Source organism: Teleopsis dalmanni, chromosome 1, assembly GCF_002237135.1.
Source record: "Teleopsis dalmanni isolate 2A chromosome 1, ASM223713v2, whole genome shotgun sequence".
NCBI lineage: Eukaryota > Metazoa > Arthropoda > Insecta > Diptera > Diopsidae > Teleopsis > Teleopsis dalmanni.
The window spans coordinates 55,341,260-55,357,083 of record NC_051846.1 but is presented as its reverse complement, the minus strand read 5'-3'; the positions used below and the strand labels follow the sequence as shown (position 1 = coordinate 55,357,083).

Here is a 15,824-nt window from a genome sequence, read left to right as displayed (position 1 = left end):
TACGGTACTGGACAGTACGGTACAATCTCATACGATATAATCGTGAATCTGCTGGAATAAAATAATTAAAATAACACACTAAGATTATCAAGATAATAATCAAGATGCGACAGGGTATGGTACTGTCAATGTTTTTTATGCTTCATTTTAGCATTTTTTTTGAAAACATCTTTTCAAGTAAATAATTATCAAAAGGGTTCAAATAGAACATTTCCTTTTATCTATTTGTAGTATAATTACACATTTTTTATATATGAAGTACATATATCTTAAAAGTTCTGGTATTAATATGATAAGATATTTAGTTTTTATAATCAAATGTTAACTGACAGATATATGTAACGATTACCTTGTACTTTATTAATATAAATATCGGTACATAGTACGATTACGGTTATATGTACCGTACCGTGTCTGGATGGGCATACCTTAAAAAGGTATTAGAAATTTCTGGAAATACATTTCAGTAACCTTCAGAGAATGGATTGAATATTAGTAATCAACTCAAAATAATTTTAGTTTAATCATTTTATTTATTTAATGATTTTAGGAATTTTTCTATTATTTGTGTTTAACTTTGAATATTTAAATTTTTATTATTTTCAATGGATTTTTTTCAAAATAAATTGAATTAAAACATTTAAATTGGAATTTAATCGAACTTAAAAATAATTTTTACATACTGACGTGTTTAATTAAAATTCAGTGCACAACCTCGGCCATTGACGAAAAGATATATAGATATGTATATACCTATATATACTCTTTTCATAAATAAATCAACGAAATTAATCAAAGAAATAAATATACACAAAAGTATAAAGTATTTTGTTTTATTTATATAATTTCCTTTTCTTCGCTACTTACTTCGCAAATGGATTTTTTTAAAACCGTTTTTTTTTTTAATTTTTTATATCGTGTGTACTTTATACGCATTTGTATTTTTTATATATTATCGCTTGATATCTTTTTCGTTGGGAAGTGAGTACAGCCATTTTTTAAAAATGGCCGCCACGACTTCATATGTAAATTATTTATTATCGTTTATTGTTTTATTTTTTTTTTATTTTTCAAGACATATTTTGTCTGTCTATTTTGAAAATAATTTCTTTTCTTTTAATTTTTTTAATCTTCTTAAATGGCGTGTGCATTTTATTTATCTTCACGGGTTTCTATAAACGGAGTTGGTGCCATTTTTAGGGTTCAGTACATTTCTACATTGGAGTATTACTAATCGTACAGTAAAATAATCATAACTAAAAATAAAGCATTTCCTGTACAAAAATTAAAAAAAATAAAATAAAAAAATAGTTTTAATCAAACTTGCCTTCACAAAAATTTCCAAGTAAAATTTTTTTTACTAATATTTTTATAATAATTTTAGTCATAAGTTTCAATTTTTATTTAAAGAACGTTTGTAATTGAAATTAATTTATTTTAATAATTTGTTAACCTACTTTCACTTTGGCTATAAATTTTTGTTTTATTATTATTATTATTGCTTGTTGAATTTTCACCACTACTTTCTAATTTTTTTTACTAATAATTTAAGCAATAAAATTATATTGAATTAATTCACAATTGAACTTACTTTTTAATTTGCTGCTGCTGGAGGCTTCACGTGTCCATGGTGGATCGCCATGCCCAGAGAAGTCTCTTAATTTTAAATAGCTTATTGTCAGTCTTATTATGGAAGCCTTATCCAGTTGGCTTGTTATTGCTGCAGGTAATGGTAACATTTTCGCCAGTTCATAGAATTCATAATTTTCCTTTCCACGACGCGAACGCGCTGCATCCCGTGATTTCTCTTTGCGTAGCTCTAAAATACTATAAATAAAATATATTTAATTAATAATTAAAGCCATTTAAATATATAGATTGCGAGATATGAGATATAATTTAAATCTGTTTCTGTGCTTAGTAAAATAAGCTTTAATACTTAAAATCACTTAAAATACTTAAATTAAATAAATAAATACTTAAAATTAAAGTCACTTAAATATTACTAAAATAAAAATAGTAGTCTATATACAATGATTGCGAGATATGAGATATAATTTATAATCTGTTTCTGTGTTTAGGGAACTAAGCTTCAATACTGATATGTTTATATTTTGAAATGGTTATAATTAAATAAATCCTAACTATTTATTTGTGACTAAAAATGTGATATTGACCTTGCTATTTGGTGTTAAAATATGACTATCTATTTAAAGTATTCATTTTTAGACTAAAAATAGTATACTGGATAAAACAGTTTGATGAAATCTATAAATTCCTATGTAATTTCAGCCATAACGATGAAATGAGTGTCCTTATATCAGTATATATCAGTATTTAATGTAGAGTACAGATAATGGCCACGTATCTGTTAGTACGTATCCTTGTACAAATCTTGCAAACATCAGTTTATTTTAATCAGCTTTCCTTAATAGGTTATTTAAACAAAAATATGTCTGTGATATTCAGTAGTCTGGATACGATTACTGTGATAGGTTATAGGTTATCGTGATGGTATACCAGATTTATAAAAAGGTTTCGACAAGTAGCGAACTACAACAACAAAACTTAGTTTTATATTATTTTAATTAATTGAATTTTTGGCTGACCATATATATATAGATTTCTTATTTTTAATTATTCGTAAATAAAAACTTCTTATTTTTAATTTTTCGTATATAATAAATAATAATAATTCGATAATAGAGAGAATATCTCAATTTGTTAATACTTTAAAAATGAACATTTATTTTAAAAATGAACATTTAAAATTTTTGCAACAATTCTTATTTTTATTACAAAGCTGTTTTGATTTAATAAAATTTTCACACGCTCTAGAAATTGGAGAACGGTTGAAGTTAAGATGCCCACAAGAACTAAAGTAAAACCGTTTGTTATAATTTAGTCGGCCATAATCCATAGCCGATATATGTTGTTGTTTTAAAATCGTAATGTCGAGATCAATGCAAATAATTCCTGCGAAAAATTTTCAGATAGTGAAGTTTTAATAAGAGTCTCCACTGTTATACTAAGTACTCCTTTAATACCAATCACTTAGATATAACTAACGACACCTCATTTCGACCGAATTTTCAAGTTCACTAGACACTAACATGCACAATTTCTCGATATAAAGTATTTTTCAGACCAAGGTCAGCACTAGAATTTACTAGGGTGTATGTGTACTTAAGAAAGTTGTTCTTCATGAATAAATAAAGATTTTTGACGTTCGTAATTGTGCAGCATGAGATGCTTTTGTCGACTAAATCAGAGCTATAATGCATACTTAAGTCGTCTATATCGATGATTTGATATATCGAATTTGAACACATTAAAAGAAAATATACTGTTCTAAAAAATTGTGGTTCAATTTGTGGACATAGTACTTGGTTTATTTATGTTTTAACTCATATGGAACAATTTGTGGAATAGGTGTAAGATGTCAACTACTTTAAATATCTTAGAAGTATAGTAACCATTAACGGATGTGCTATTGTTCATGTTAACAATCATCTTTGGACTGCTACTAACTTAAGAAAGATTTGAAACATGTATTCTAAAACGAAAAGCAAAATTTTCAATGTTTGTGTCAATATCCGTCTGCTGTATGACTGAATTACTTATAGATGATTGTGACGGATATTTAGTATTTAGTAGCCTGTAGTTATTATCAATAAACTTTTTTGGGTTAAAATGAATAAACAGTCAATTGGCAACGAATTAATTAAATGAAAGTACAATAAATTTTTGGGGTTGCAGTTTTCGGAAATCAGTCAAGAAAATCGTCTATGCGGCCTTAGTCTATGCTACATAAGAAAATAATCCATAAGGATCCATAAGAAAAAATAAGGCAGACTGGCAACTTTGTTGAAATTAAGTAAAGTCTATAAACATCAATAAAAAATATTTGTTAGACTTCTTTAAAAAATACTTGTATTAATTCATTATTAATAATGAATTTTTATTCATTAAATTTATAATGAATTACGTCATTTTCATTATTTATAATAAGTTATGTTATAAAATTCTTTGAGATTAACTATGTTCATTTTTTAAATAAGTATTATTTATATAAATAATACTTTTAATTTTAGATTTGGTTAAACGTCATTTCATACTAATTGTACTGGGGTATAATAGTTCTAACAAATGTATTTATTTGTAAGTCTCATTATATATTTATTTATTTAAAATCACTATGATTAATAATATCCCTTTTGGACTATACTTAAAACAATTATAGCCTAGCCTTCAGTAGGTAGCCATAGTGAGTATAATAAGTTCTTTTATTTATATATATCTATATATAAATACTATGTACTTCTATTTTTTTTTACTTTAAGCTAAAAACTTACAACAGTTACTAATATAGCCGCGCCGTTAGCTCAATTTGCAATAATTGATATATAATAATATGAATATATTAGCAAACAATTTTATATATAGAAATAAAAAGTATAGAAAGAACACTATATAACATTATTTTAAAAACCATCTGTAGAGTGTTGTTAAATTTTTGTTATTCTCTTTTTATTTCTATTCGAATCTTTCTAACTTTTAATAGTTTGTTTCTGTCACAAGAGGAATTACTTTCAAAAAAAAAATATTAACGTTGTTAAATTCTTTTTTTTCCACTCTGTATTACTTACTTCATTTAATACATCAGCTACATCAACAATTTTAGATTAACTAATCATTAATGAAAGTATGCTATAATATTAGGATGATCTAATTCATTGAATAATGGGCTCCATTTACAATATCATTAGATTGAATAAAAAATAATCCTGTCATTATATTGAGAATACAAAAATGATTAAATATTGGTTCCAATTTCTATAACATTAGACTTCATAAAAATAATCCTGTTTATAAACTATAGTACATTTCATTAAATTCTCAACTGAAAGTCTTCTTCAAAGACTTTTTTATGAAAAATATAAAAAACAAGTTAAAAAGGTGTTTTAGAGCAGCTCGACGCAGCTGTCATTTAGAAAGACAAAAATATTTCAAAATGCTATCCATGTGAGAATGAGTGATGCAATGCACCTTCGCAGGCAACCTTTCGTCGTGTGACTCTTAAAATTGTTGCTGATGAATAGATGTCAACAGCAATTACAGATTGAAATGTGTTGTATCTTGCATGTTGTATATTCTTCTAAAAACATGAATAATTGCCTGCAATTTATAACAGTTTCAGCGCCTTTTGTCTAAGACAGTGGTGTATCTCTTAGGATTGTTATAGATTTTTTCGTGGCATTATCTACTAAAAAATATTCAATTTGTTAAACGCTTAAAAACTAAAAAATGTGCAAGTGTGAAAAATGTTTAAGAATAAAAAAAAAAATATGAAAAAATATTTTCTCACAACTTTATTTGTCTACTTTAAATTCTAAGATAGAAAAATTGCTATTCTTTGTTGAATACAAACACAATTTTATTTATACTCATACAATTTGACTTGATAAATGTTTTCTTTATATAGTTAAGTAAATTTATGCTTACACTTTATTTATTTGTAGTTGTTAAAACTTTACTTAGTTTATATATATACATACATTATTAGTTTAAAATTTACTTTTAACACAGATACTTCTTTTTATTTTATAAATATATTCTCATATATGTATTAATATATAACCGCAACTCAGATACATTTTTATCTTCCTATAAAAGCACCGCTGATCTTTATTGGTATAAAGTTGGTAGTCTCAGTCTAAGTTGAGCTCATTTACATGCAGCTCTTTATACTTTTAGTGCCGCTTAGTTTTCATTCATAAAAGCATATTTGCTCTAAGCTGAGCTTTATCCGCAATATCTTGCTTTAGTTACATTTTTTGACTTCTTTATTTTACCATTGAGTGAGTGTACGTACTTTAAACTCAAAACGAAGTTTCTGTTGTCGGCTTTAGATTTTGTCTTAAAGCGTAAAAATGTTGGGATTATATCTGAAGCCCACATCAAGTTTAGCATCAAGAAGAACAACAATAAAAACAACAACCATTATCGTTCTGCTTATGTATCCATAAGATAGATAGTTTCATAAGAAAAACTTCATTTAAAATGATCATAATTTTTACTTCTGCTTTTGTTCTTTTTTACCTATTGTTGTTGTTTTAGGTCGTTCATTATGTTGTCTTCAAAATTTACTTTTATGTTTACTTGTAAAAATCTGTCATAATATTTATATGAAGTTGTTTCTTGCTTTATAAAAGATTTTGTTGACATTTTTTTATTTCGGTTCAAAACTCTTTCTCGAACTGTTAACAGATGCTTATCTTGTTGAAATTTCTTGTTAAAAAATTATAAAAATATTTTTTGGTAATTAACTAAAAGCTATAAAGCATTTACAGTCATGTGTTTGCCACGGGCCAAAAGTTCTTCAGACATTTATGAAATTTATTAATATTTTGTCTTTAGCTCAGATTGCAAAATAATGTTTCATTAACCGAATTTTACAAAGTACGTGCAAAATTTTAAAATTCCTACCTTAATAAAAGCGTGTTAACTTCATTTAAATAGTGAACTCAATTTAATAATTGCTTTAAATTATAGTGAAAAATTAAATTTTTAGTATTAAGAATTAGGTTAACATATTTAGTAAATATTTTAAATCAATTTGAATCATTAAGAAATATAGAGTTATTATAAATATAGAGTTCCGATTGGCTTGCTTTGGTAAAGCTATTCTATCTTATGAAGGCATTATAAATGTTTTAAACGGTTCGGAGGTAGAATGGGTAAGAGTAGCAGAATATGTAAAAAATTGTATAGCATATCGGTATTATTTAATATCACAATATAATAATTAATATATAGTTTGTGGATCTTCTATCATTTATAATGTGTTTATACTAGTTTATTGTTATACTCACTATTGCACAACTACTTTTAATACTACTATTACAATATAAGTCGACGGACGACATCGTGTCACAGTCGCTATTTTAATTATATTTATTTTTATATTTATTTATATATTAATTTAAGATACATCATATTGTAAAAATGAAATTTAAAATGAAAATAAATATACATACATACATATAGAGTTATTATAAACTCAAATAATAACTGCAATCAATCCGTGATAAACAATAATCTAGTCAAGGTGTAAAGAGGGGTTTTGAGAATACCTCGAGTTAAGAAAGAGTAAAAGTGCTTAAGTGCACTGGCTCAAAACAGCTTCAACATAATAACCAATCCGTTACATTAGTAACAAGTAGAAAATATATCATATTAATCTTTAATTTACTACACACACATGTTTAATATAGAAATCAGTCATATATGGGTTCATAAATGTGTCCTGTCGAATGTAAAACGCACAGTCTTCTCCTTCAAATTACAAAGAATGCGGAATTAAAAATGACTAATTAAAGATAATATGTTTTACACACTTATTTCTGGATCCGATACATTATCCAGGCGCAACAGACACGTTTGCAAAGGAGTGCTATGTCACGTCAAAACCCGGATAAAGATTGTGATTGCTAATTACGTCGGAACGTAGTCCGAATTAAGTCGGAGAATCCAACCGACTGATTACACTTCTCTTATCTATAATATTCAACATCAATTATTGATCAAATATAGATATACATATGTCTTTAATAAGAATAAATAATTAGCAAATAACTTATCCACAGTTGGTCATTTAAAAGAAAGAAGATCTTTGTGGATATGTAAGATTGTGTTAAATATAATATAATAGTATAGGACGAAATTTTTTAAAGTATATGCGAATTGCTAAATTAAAAATCTAACGATGCAGAGATAACGGATTATTTAATCACTAAATGTTCTTGGTTTAAACTAAGCAAAAAGTTTTTCTTACGAGTATACACTAACAAAAAGTTTGTGTTACAATCAATGAATCTAATATGACTTCCTCAAAATTTTAAGAAAATCTGTTATAATATATAGATGAGAACATTATAGATTGGTAGCAATACTTGTTTTTAAAAACAAACTATGCGGTTTATTGTTATTGCTGTTGGAAAGAATTATTAAGATTTTAATATTTTATAGGGTTTTTTATACAATAACAAGCAAATAAAGTTTACAGGGTTTACAAAAAAATCACCGGTAATCGTAGTGCACAACGGATTTTTTAGATACACTCTCTTCAGTATCAATTATTATAAAATTGTTTGAAGCTCTAATAAGATGTTTTATAATATTGTATATTGATGTGAAAATTATATGGTAGATTAACAGAAATAGAACTAATCGTGTTTGAAGGTAAAGGAATAAAATTATGGAGCTACATTATTTTACAGGATTGTTAATAACATTACAAGCTTATAAGGTTTACAGGTGACTCTATAGGTAGTCTGTCCTCGTAGTGCGGAATAGTTTTTTTAGAAGCCTTTCCCTCTGCAATAAAACAATAAAAAGCTGCCTAGTATATGTTACCTATTGTAACATATACTTAATGTAACATATACTAATGAAAGTTAAAGATTGTCAAAACTAGAACCAGCAGTTTTAGAAGGGAAAACAATACAAACGATTTTTTGACTGGTATTAGAAAATGATTACACCTACAAATATGCGTTTTATTAGTTGATGAAAAGTGGTATCTCTTTGGATTGCATTATATTGAAGTGAAAGAAGCAGTTTCTAAAATTGGTTGTACATGTTAAAAGATGACGAAAGAGCTCACAAAGCTCCAACTCTTCGTTAGTAACATTCTAGAAAATAATAGAACAGAAGAAGTAAACAGGTAAAGGATTGATGAAATAAATTTACGGAAAATATATGTCAGCAATTGGATGTAAAAAAAAATTAACTAATCTTGAATGCTATTCTACAATAGATTGCAGATGTCAGACAATACATTTAGTAATAATCACTAAAGCAATATAGTATATCAGATATAAAAACATATGGATGTATAAAAAGAATTCATCGGATTTATTTACATTGTGAAAATCCACAACACCTCTTAAATTATCTTTCAATTTAGTATTCTTTCGTGTTAAGAAATAATTTATTATCAATGGCAATATGACACAAAATTAATTGCTAATAATTTGTAGACCAATTAGTAATGCAACATTTATTTTATATAAAAGAAAATTGACAAATTTGTAACGAAACAAATTGGAACTTTTCCCTTCAAGATATTGTTTTGTAATTCTTGAAAATCAATCAATCTTTGTTCAATTTTCAAGCTACTAGCGACAGAAATCAATTACATTTACATTATGTCGTCATCGGTAAAATTAAATATATAACACTAAAGGTAACAAATATGGGAGAGGTGTTGATATCTCAAATAAAAAAAGGAACAATCATGTTTGACAAGCTTTAAAATCAAGCGAATTATCTGCAAAGTGAGTTGAATTTGCCTTACGGAAATGAAAAAATATTTGCAAAAAAAGTGCAAATCATTTATCAAATATTCTTCATAAAAAACTGTTCGAGCTAATGTTAAAAAAGGGGCTGTATTAGGGTTCACGGGTGTTACTTTTATAACATACACATTGTTATAATTTAATAGACTTTTGTATTGACAAATGATTTTGTAAGAAAATAAGTAGTAACAATTTTTAAATAACATAACAGTGTTGAAGTAGTGAAAAATAATAGTAAAAATCGTATAAATAATATAAATTGGAATTTTTATTAAAACTTTTTAAAGTTATAGATTCGAGATCCAAAGCTAAATCATTGAACATCTATATTAATATTATTAATATAATATTTATACTCAATAAAGTATATTAAAACTCCGTATAGTTCTTTGTGCTTGGATTTAATTTCAAAGGGTTAAGTTTAAATTTGTTTCAAAATAATATTTATATGCCCACGTCTCAGTACCCGTAAAAATAGGCTTTAACTGCTGCATGAGTGTTTTCACAAGAAGGGTTTTAAAAGTCCTCGATATTGTAAGACTAACTTGATTATTCATATTCTATAAGATATTTATTAAAATAAAAGATATTTAAAGATATATATATATCACATTTAAAAGATATCAAAAACTTAAAATCTATTAAAAATATATTATTTAATTTCTAAAAAATATGGAGACTAACTTTTATAATCATTACATAAAATTAAAAATTCCTGAAGTTTTCCTATTTAAGCGTATCTATTGTACCTCACATTCCTTTTGACTAGTAACAGATTGCTAATAAAATTATCTATAACTCATAATTAGTATTAAATTGCAAATGTTCATTTGTAACCCCGAAAATAAAGAAAAATTAAATGGCAAAAAAAACTTTGCACATTTCTTACATCTTTTGAATTCCAAAAGAGGAATGAGAATATAAAGTCACACTGTGACATTGCATTCATTCGAGTATTAGAAGCCATTTGTACCCAGTATATTACTTCGAGAATACCTGGGGTGTAATTATTTGCGTAATAACATAGAAGAGTACAAAACATACAAACAAACTGATAATATTTACTGCCTTTGCGGTATAAGGTAATCCTGCTTAATCCTTTTAGGTATATGGAGCAATGAACTTTTCATGTTACTTAATGGAAATCAAAATATTTGCGTTGATGTTAAGATTTTAAAGTGGATCAAGACATTAAAATCATTGAGACATATTTTTATTTACTAAAATTTTGATTTAAAATCGAGATAAGCGGAGTTAAGGTAGTACACTGAGAAAAGGATATTCGCAAATAAATTGCAATGAAGTGTAAAAGCAGCTTAGGTTTCTAAAAGGACTTAAGATACGATTTTAATTGATAATCTAAAAAAAAAGTTCTTTACTGAAATTATCGGTTAATGTTCGATGGTAGTGAGAATTTACTTAATACTTTTCACAATAACTATACTTTATTTCATTTTGATTTAGATTTTTGAACTTTGAAGACATTTTTATAATTACTAGAAAATTTTATTCAAAAAATTTTCAAACTTTTCTTTCATAGAAAAGAGAAAGATAATATTTAATAGCGAAATTAATACGATTTTGGCTAATCATACAGCTATTTTAAGTATTGCTAAATATCCATAATCAGTGGTCTTGGAATTATTTCTTATATTTAATTATTCGTAAATAATTTTTTGAGACTGCAAGTACTAGTCTCTATTTAATTAAATTAATATAAAAAATGTTTGTTGTTGTAATTCATTACTTTTCGAGACCTCTCTATCAAATAAAATAGTTTCTATTAAGTAAAATACTCACTTCTGGCATAACTGTCTATATCATGATAAAATAATTATTTTGCGTACATATATGCAAGCAAAATGAGTGAATTCTTGAGACTAGTTTGGATCAAAAAATAAGAGGAATTCAGTCGTGAGAAACTTACGTTAGTATTACAATGGAGTTAATAAAGTTTTTTTTATTTATATATAAATTATTTAAAAATTTTTATATCCACCAAAATCCATCATCAAATTCTTTATTTTTTTAAATTACACTATAAATTTATATATTAATAAAATTTTTTTATTTAAATTTTCAGGTTTAACATTTTTTTTCATTCTGTACTATTTATTATTATTATATTACTATTTATTGTTATTATATTACTATTTATTATTATTATATGACAATTTATTATTATTATATTATTACTTATTATTATTATATTACTGTATTTTTATTATAATACTATTTATTATTATTATATTACTATTTATTGTTATTATATTACTATTTATTATTATTATATGACTATTTATTATTATTATATTACTATTTATTATCATACATATCACTATTTATTATTATTATATTACTATTTATTATTATATGACTATTTATTATTATTATATTACTATTTATTATTATTACATGATTATTTATTATTATTATATTACTATTAATTATTATTATATCACTATTTTTTTATTGTACATATTACTATTTATTATTATTATACTACTATTTATTATATTTATATTAATATTTATTATTATTATTATTATACTTTATTCGTTTTTTATGTTTTATGTGTGTTTCTATTTAAGGTATTTTTGTTTTTTATTTTTAGTACTTAAATACTTATTTAAATAACTTTCTTTTTAAAGCAATTGATCCAACTTTCTATTATTAATAATTAATTTTTAATGTTGTTCATTTATTATTACAGATTTTAACAATGTTACTGTTTAAAGGTAAGTGAATATTTTTGTTATTATTATATTATTACAAACATAGGCTTTAGTTTAACATAGGCTAATTTATTAATATAAAGGAACTTATATATATCTATAAATATTTAAGATATATGTAATAATATATATATATATATATATATATATATATATATATATATTACATAATTTCACTTCAAATCTATTAAACAGTATCTTTTCTATATACAATTTCAATTCCAAATACAATTTCGAAGGACGTTTACATACTCCTTTTTAAATGTCCTTATTACAAATGAAGTTTAATATAACAATTTGTTTCTAAAAGTTCCTTATCTAATCTAATGACTTTGTTATTAAAAGAAAATTATTATATAAGTTTTATTTTATATTCTTATATATATGGAAATATAGTTAATGGTTATTTTTTTATAAAGTATTGCAATAATTGTAATAAAGAAAATTTCCAGTGCAATGTTTATAGTTTACTTGGATCAAAAGATACATTTCTTAGATACATTGCTGTAGTTGGAACACTGCTTTTAATATAAAAAAATATTTTTTTATTTATCTTCTTCTAGTTTGTTTTATTTGTTACATAAATTTTGTTAGCGTTCATATACCGTTATTGGTAATATATATTTCGAGAGGAGACTCAGCATGATGTAAACAATTTTTTATATTTTCATTTGTGTGTCCCTAAAAAGTAAAAGTGATTTTAGGAAAAAAAACAATAATAGTTTTTTTTCTTTAAAAATATCACAGGTCAAACAGAGAAGCTATTGAATTATTGAGTGACGAAAGTGATTTATTTCAATTAAACCATCGCACACATAAGATAATGGTGGATAGTATCTTCTTTTCTTAGATAGTTTCTTAGTACAAAAATGATTCGGGATATCACAAATAACGGTAATTTGAAGAGTTTTTTCTTTAGTAATCAGACAAGATTAATTTTTAAATGTAATTTAATTTAATAATTTTTGTTTTTAAATAAATGAAAAATAATAAAAATAATTAGGATTTATCAAACTTTATAAGAATATTATTTTATGGATTTCATATGGACTCTGTAGGTAGAACTTTAATATCTCCCGCATCTATGAAATTGTGTAAGGAAGGATCCTGACAAAGAAATTATTAATCCAATGGGACTTGTTCATTGCAAGTGCTCGATGTTGTATTCGACTGTTTCTCTGTTTTTAGAGCTGTTAGCTATCATTTAACATTTGCTTATATATATGAATTAAGTTGATGCCTTCATAATTGATCCAGAATTGAATTTAGTAGTGCAGTTTATGTTCGGTAATTTTTTTTTTTCGAATACGTAGTAAGAGTATTATAAGGAACAAACAGTTCCTTACACACCACACTGACATTACAAACAGTTTTGGTGTTAGTTGGTCTAAAGACTAGTCGGAAGCGTCATCATAATATTGTTTATGGCATACATTTTATAGGTGGTTAAATTTTTAAAATAAATTAAGTCTTTATTTATTATTATGTACATACATATATGAGTTTAATTCAGTACCAAATTTTAAGGTATTTTAATTCATAATTGGTTTGAATTCAATTTATGAGGGCAATTCAATTGCGGTTTGACGTTTTTAATACATGACTTTATTACTTCACAAAATGATGTTGAGAATTTTATTTTTTATATTATATTTAATTTATATATAAAGTATAACTTTTTGTTTATTTCTAGTAGTTATGCTATATTATGAAAAATATATGTCAATGAGTGGCTTAAGCACTCTAAGTTTGAACTGATATATTCTCCCTGAACTACCGTTAACTGTTTCTTTGAAGGAATTTGTATGTTGGGTGACATTTTTAATGTACCACTTTATTGTTTTAGTAAAACATTTTTATTTGTTTTGAAAATAATTCTAAATTTTCTCAATCATAAGAATGTTTAAATCATTTTACACTATATATATAATTACTATATACTTTTAACTCCTAGGAGGAGCATAGGGTCGCACTCTATATGATATCAATAAATTATAAAAATTCTGTTTTTTGTTTATGTTTAAATATGTTTTAATGAAAAAAGAACTTGTGGAAAATGTGTTAACTAACCCAGGTTCGAGAGGTTGTTGTTGTCCATGCATTCCCATACCAGGTTGATGCTGATTTGACATTTTATTATATGGCACAGCGCACAAATCTTGTGTAGGCACCAACCAAGAATGTGTAAATGGACCAGCACCTACACCAGGCATTCCTAATGAGCCCATAGAAGTCATATGGCTGCCTGGATGACCAGGTGTAGGTTGACGCTGATAACCAGCGTAGTCCATTGCAACAGCTTGATAAGGTAACATGTTGATTGCAAATTCAATTTCTAATAGGTTCGATGTTTAACGTTATAAAGAATTTAATTAATTTGTAAGTAATTAATTAATAAATGAATTTTTTTTATTTTCGTAAAATATTTTGGCACATTTTGTTACAACGTTTTATATTTATTTTGACACTTAGAATTTTTTTTTAATGGAATTTTTAGTTGAGCACTTAAACTTATTTCAACTTTTTCGCAAAGCTTTTGTTTATTGAAAGGTCATTGAATCCTTTGATGCATTTGGCACACAACACACGCTTCACACACATTCACAATAGTTGGGGAGCGCCAGCAAATTATGCGTACGTGTGGATTATTCAGTTTATGTATCTTCGTCTAAAATATCTTACACTTGAAATGTGCATGCGTGAAGCAATTTTTAAACTATTTTAAAACACCAAAAAAATATATGTGTGTGAAATCGATAAACGTAGAATGGTGAATGGTGAATTTAAAACGCAAGTGTCCTGCTATGTTGTTTGGAAGACACAACGTAAATTAGCGATTTCAATTGAATCCTTCGGTTAGTACGCGACACTCGTGTACGTCCACTTTGAACGCGCCGTTACGTTACGTTTTTACGTTTCATGCAAAGATTCGCCTTGCATTACGACGTTCTGTTATTAAAGTTAGCAATTTTTTGATTTCATTTTGTAATCACATCAATACGAAGTATTCGGCACGTCTGTGACGAAATCAAGTACAACGCCACGTACATTAACGGTATAGAATCGAACTGTTGAAAATTAGTTCTCTGCACACGGACAAATACAAATGCTCGCAGTGAATACGCTGAGTTTCGTTCACGGTGCGCAAAAAGAATACACAAATTGTACACACCACACTGCTCGTATTAGATGAATAACAAAAACAATAACAAAGACTTGAAGCAACAAACACGGTGAAAATGTACGTCCGTAGCTGCCAACGAGTACGTGCAGAATAATTTAGACATGTTCATGTCCACAAACTTAACCAAAGTAAGGCAAAATAGCGGAGCAACGCAGAGTAACGCAGAAACAGGCATAGCAGCGCAACGCAGCGCAGCACAGCACAGCACAGTACGCAGTATACTACAAAAGAGCAGAGCAGAGCAGAGCAAACAAACATGCACACACATAAAATGCTAATGGTATACTCAATGTTTTTGTTGGGGGTGATAATATTTACTTTGTATTTTTTTTGTTTTTTTTTTTTTTTGATTTTTTAATGCCAGGATATAAAAGCAAGTAAAATTCTATTAAGAAAAAAATTAAAAAAAATGAAAAATAAAAAACAACTAAACAAAGACAAAGCTAAGAACGTGCGCTGTGCTGTAGTCACAGCATTTTGACTCCCACACATGCTTTACATATACGTCACACACATGCAAACATACACATGAAGTAACAGCAA

General features: G+C 26.1%; 1 protein-coding gene across 1 annotated transcript in view; it reads right to left on the bottom strand.

Moving 5' to 3' along the window:
- LOC119672631 (protein trachealess) overlaps positions 1-14,438 on the bottom strand; it is a 28,772-nt gene extending 14,334 nt beyond the window's left edge. Inside the window, exons 1-2 of the mRNA XM_038083733.1 lie at positions 14,168-14,438; positions 1,592-1,827 (exon numbers count right to left, since the gene is read on the bottom strand). Coding sequence (XP_037939661.1) covers positions 1,592-1,827; positions 14,168-14,412 — 481 coding nt within the window. The 5' untranslated portion in view covers positions 14,413-14,438. The remainder of the gene's footprint in view (positions 1-1,591; positions 1,828-14,167) is intronic.
- Positions 14,439-15,824: the final 1,386 nt, after the last annotated feature.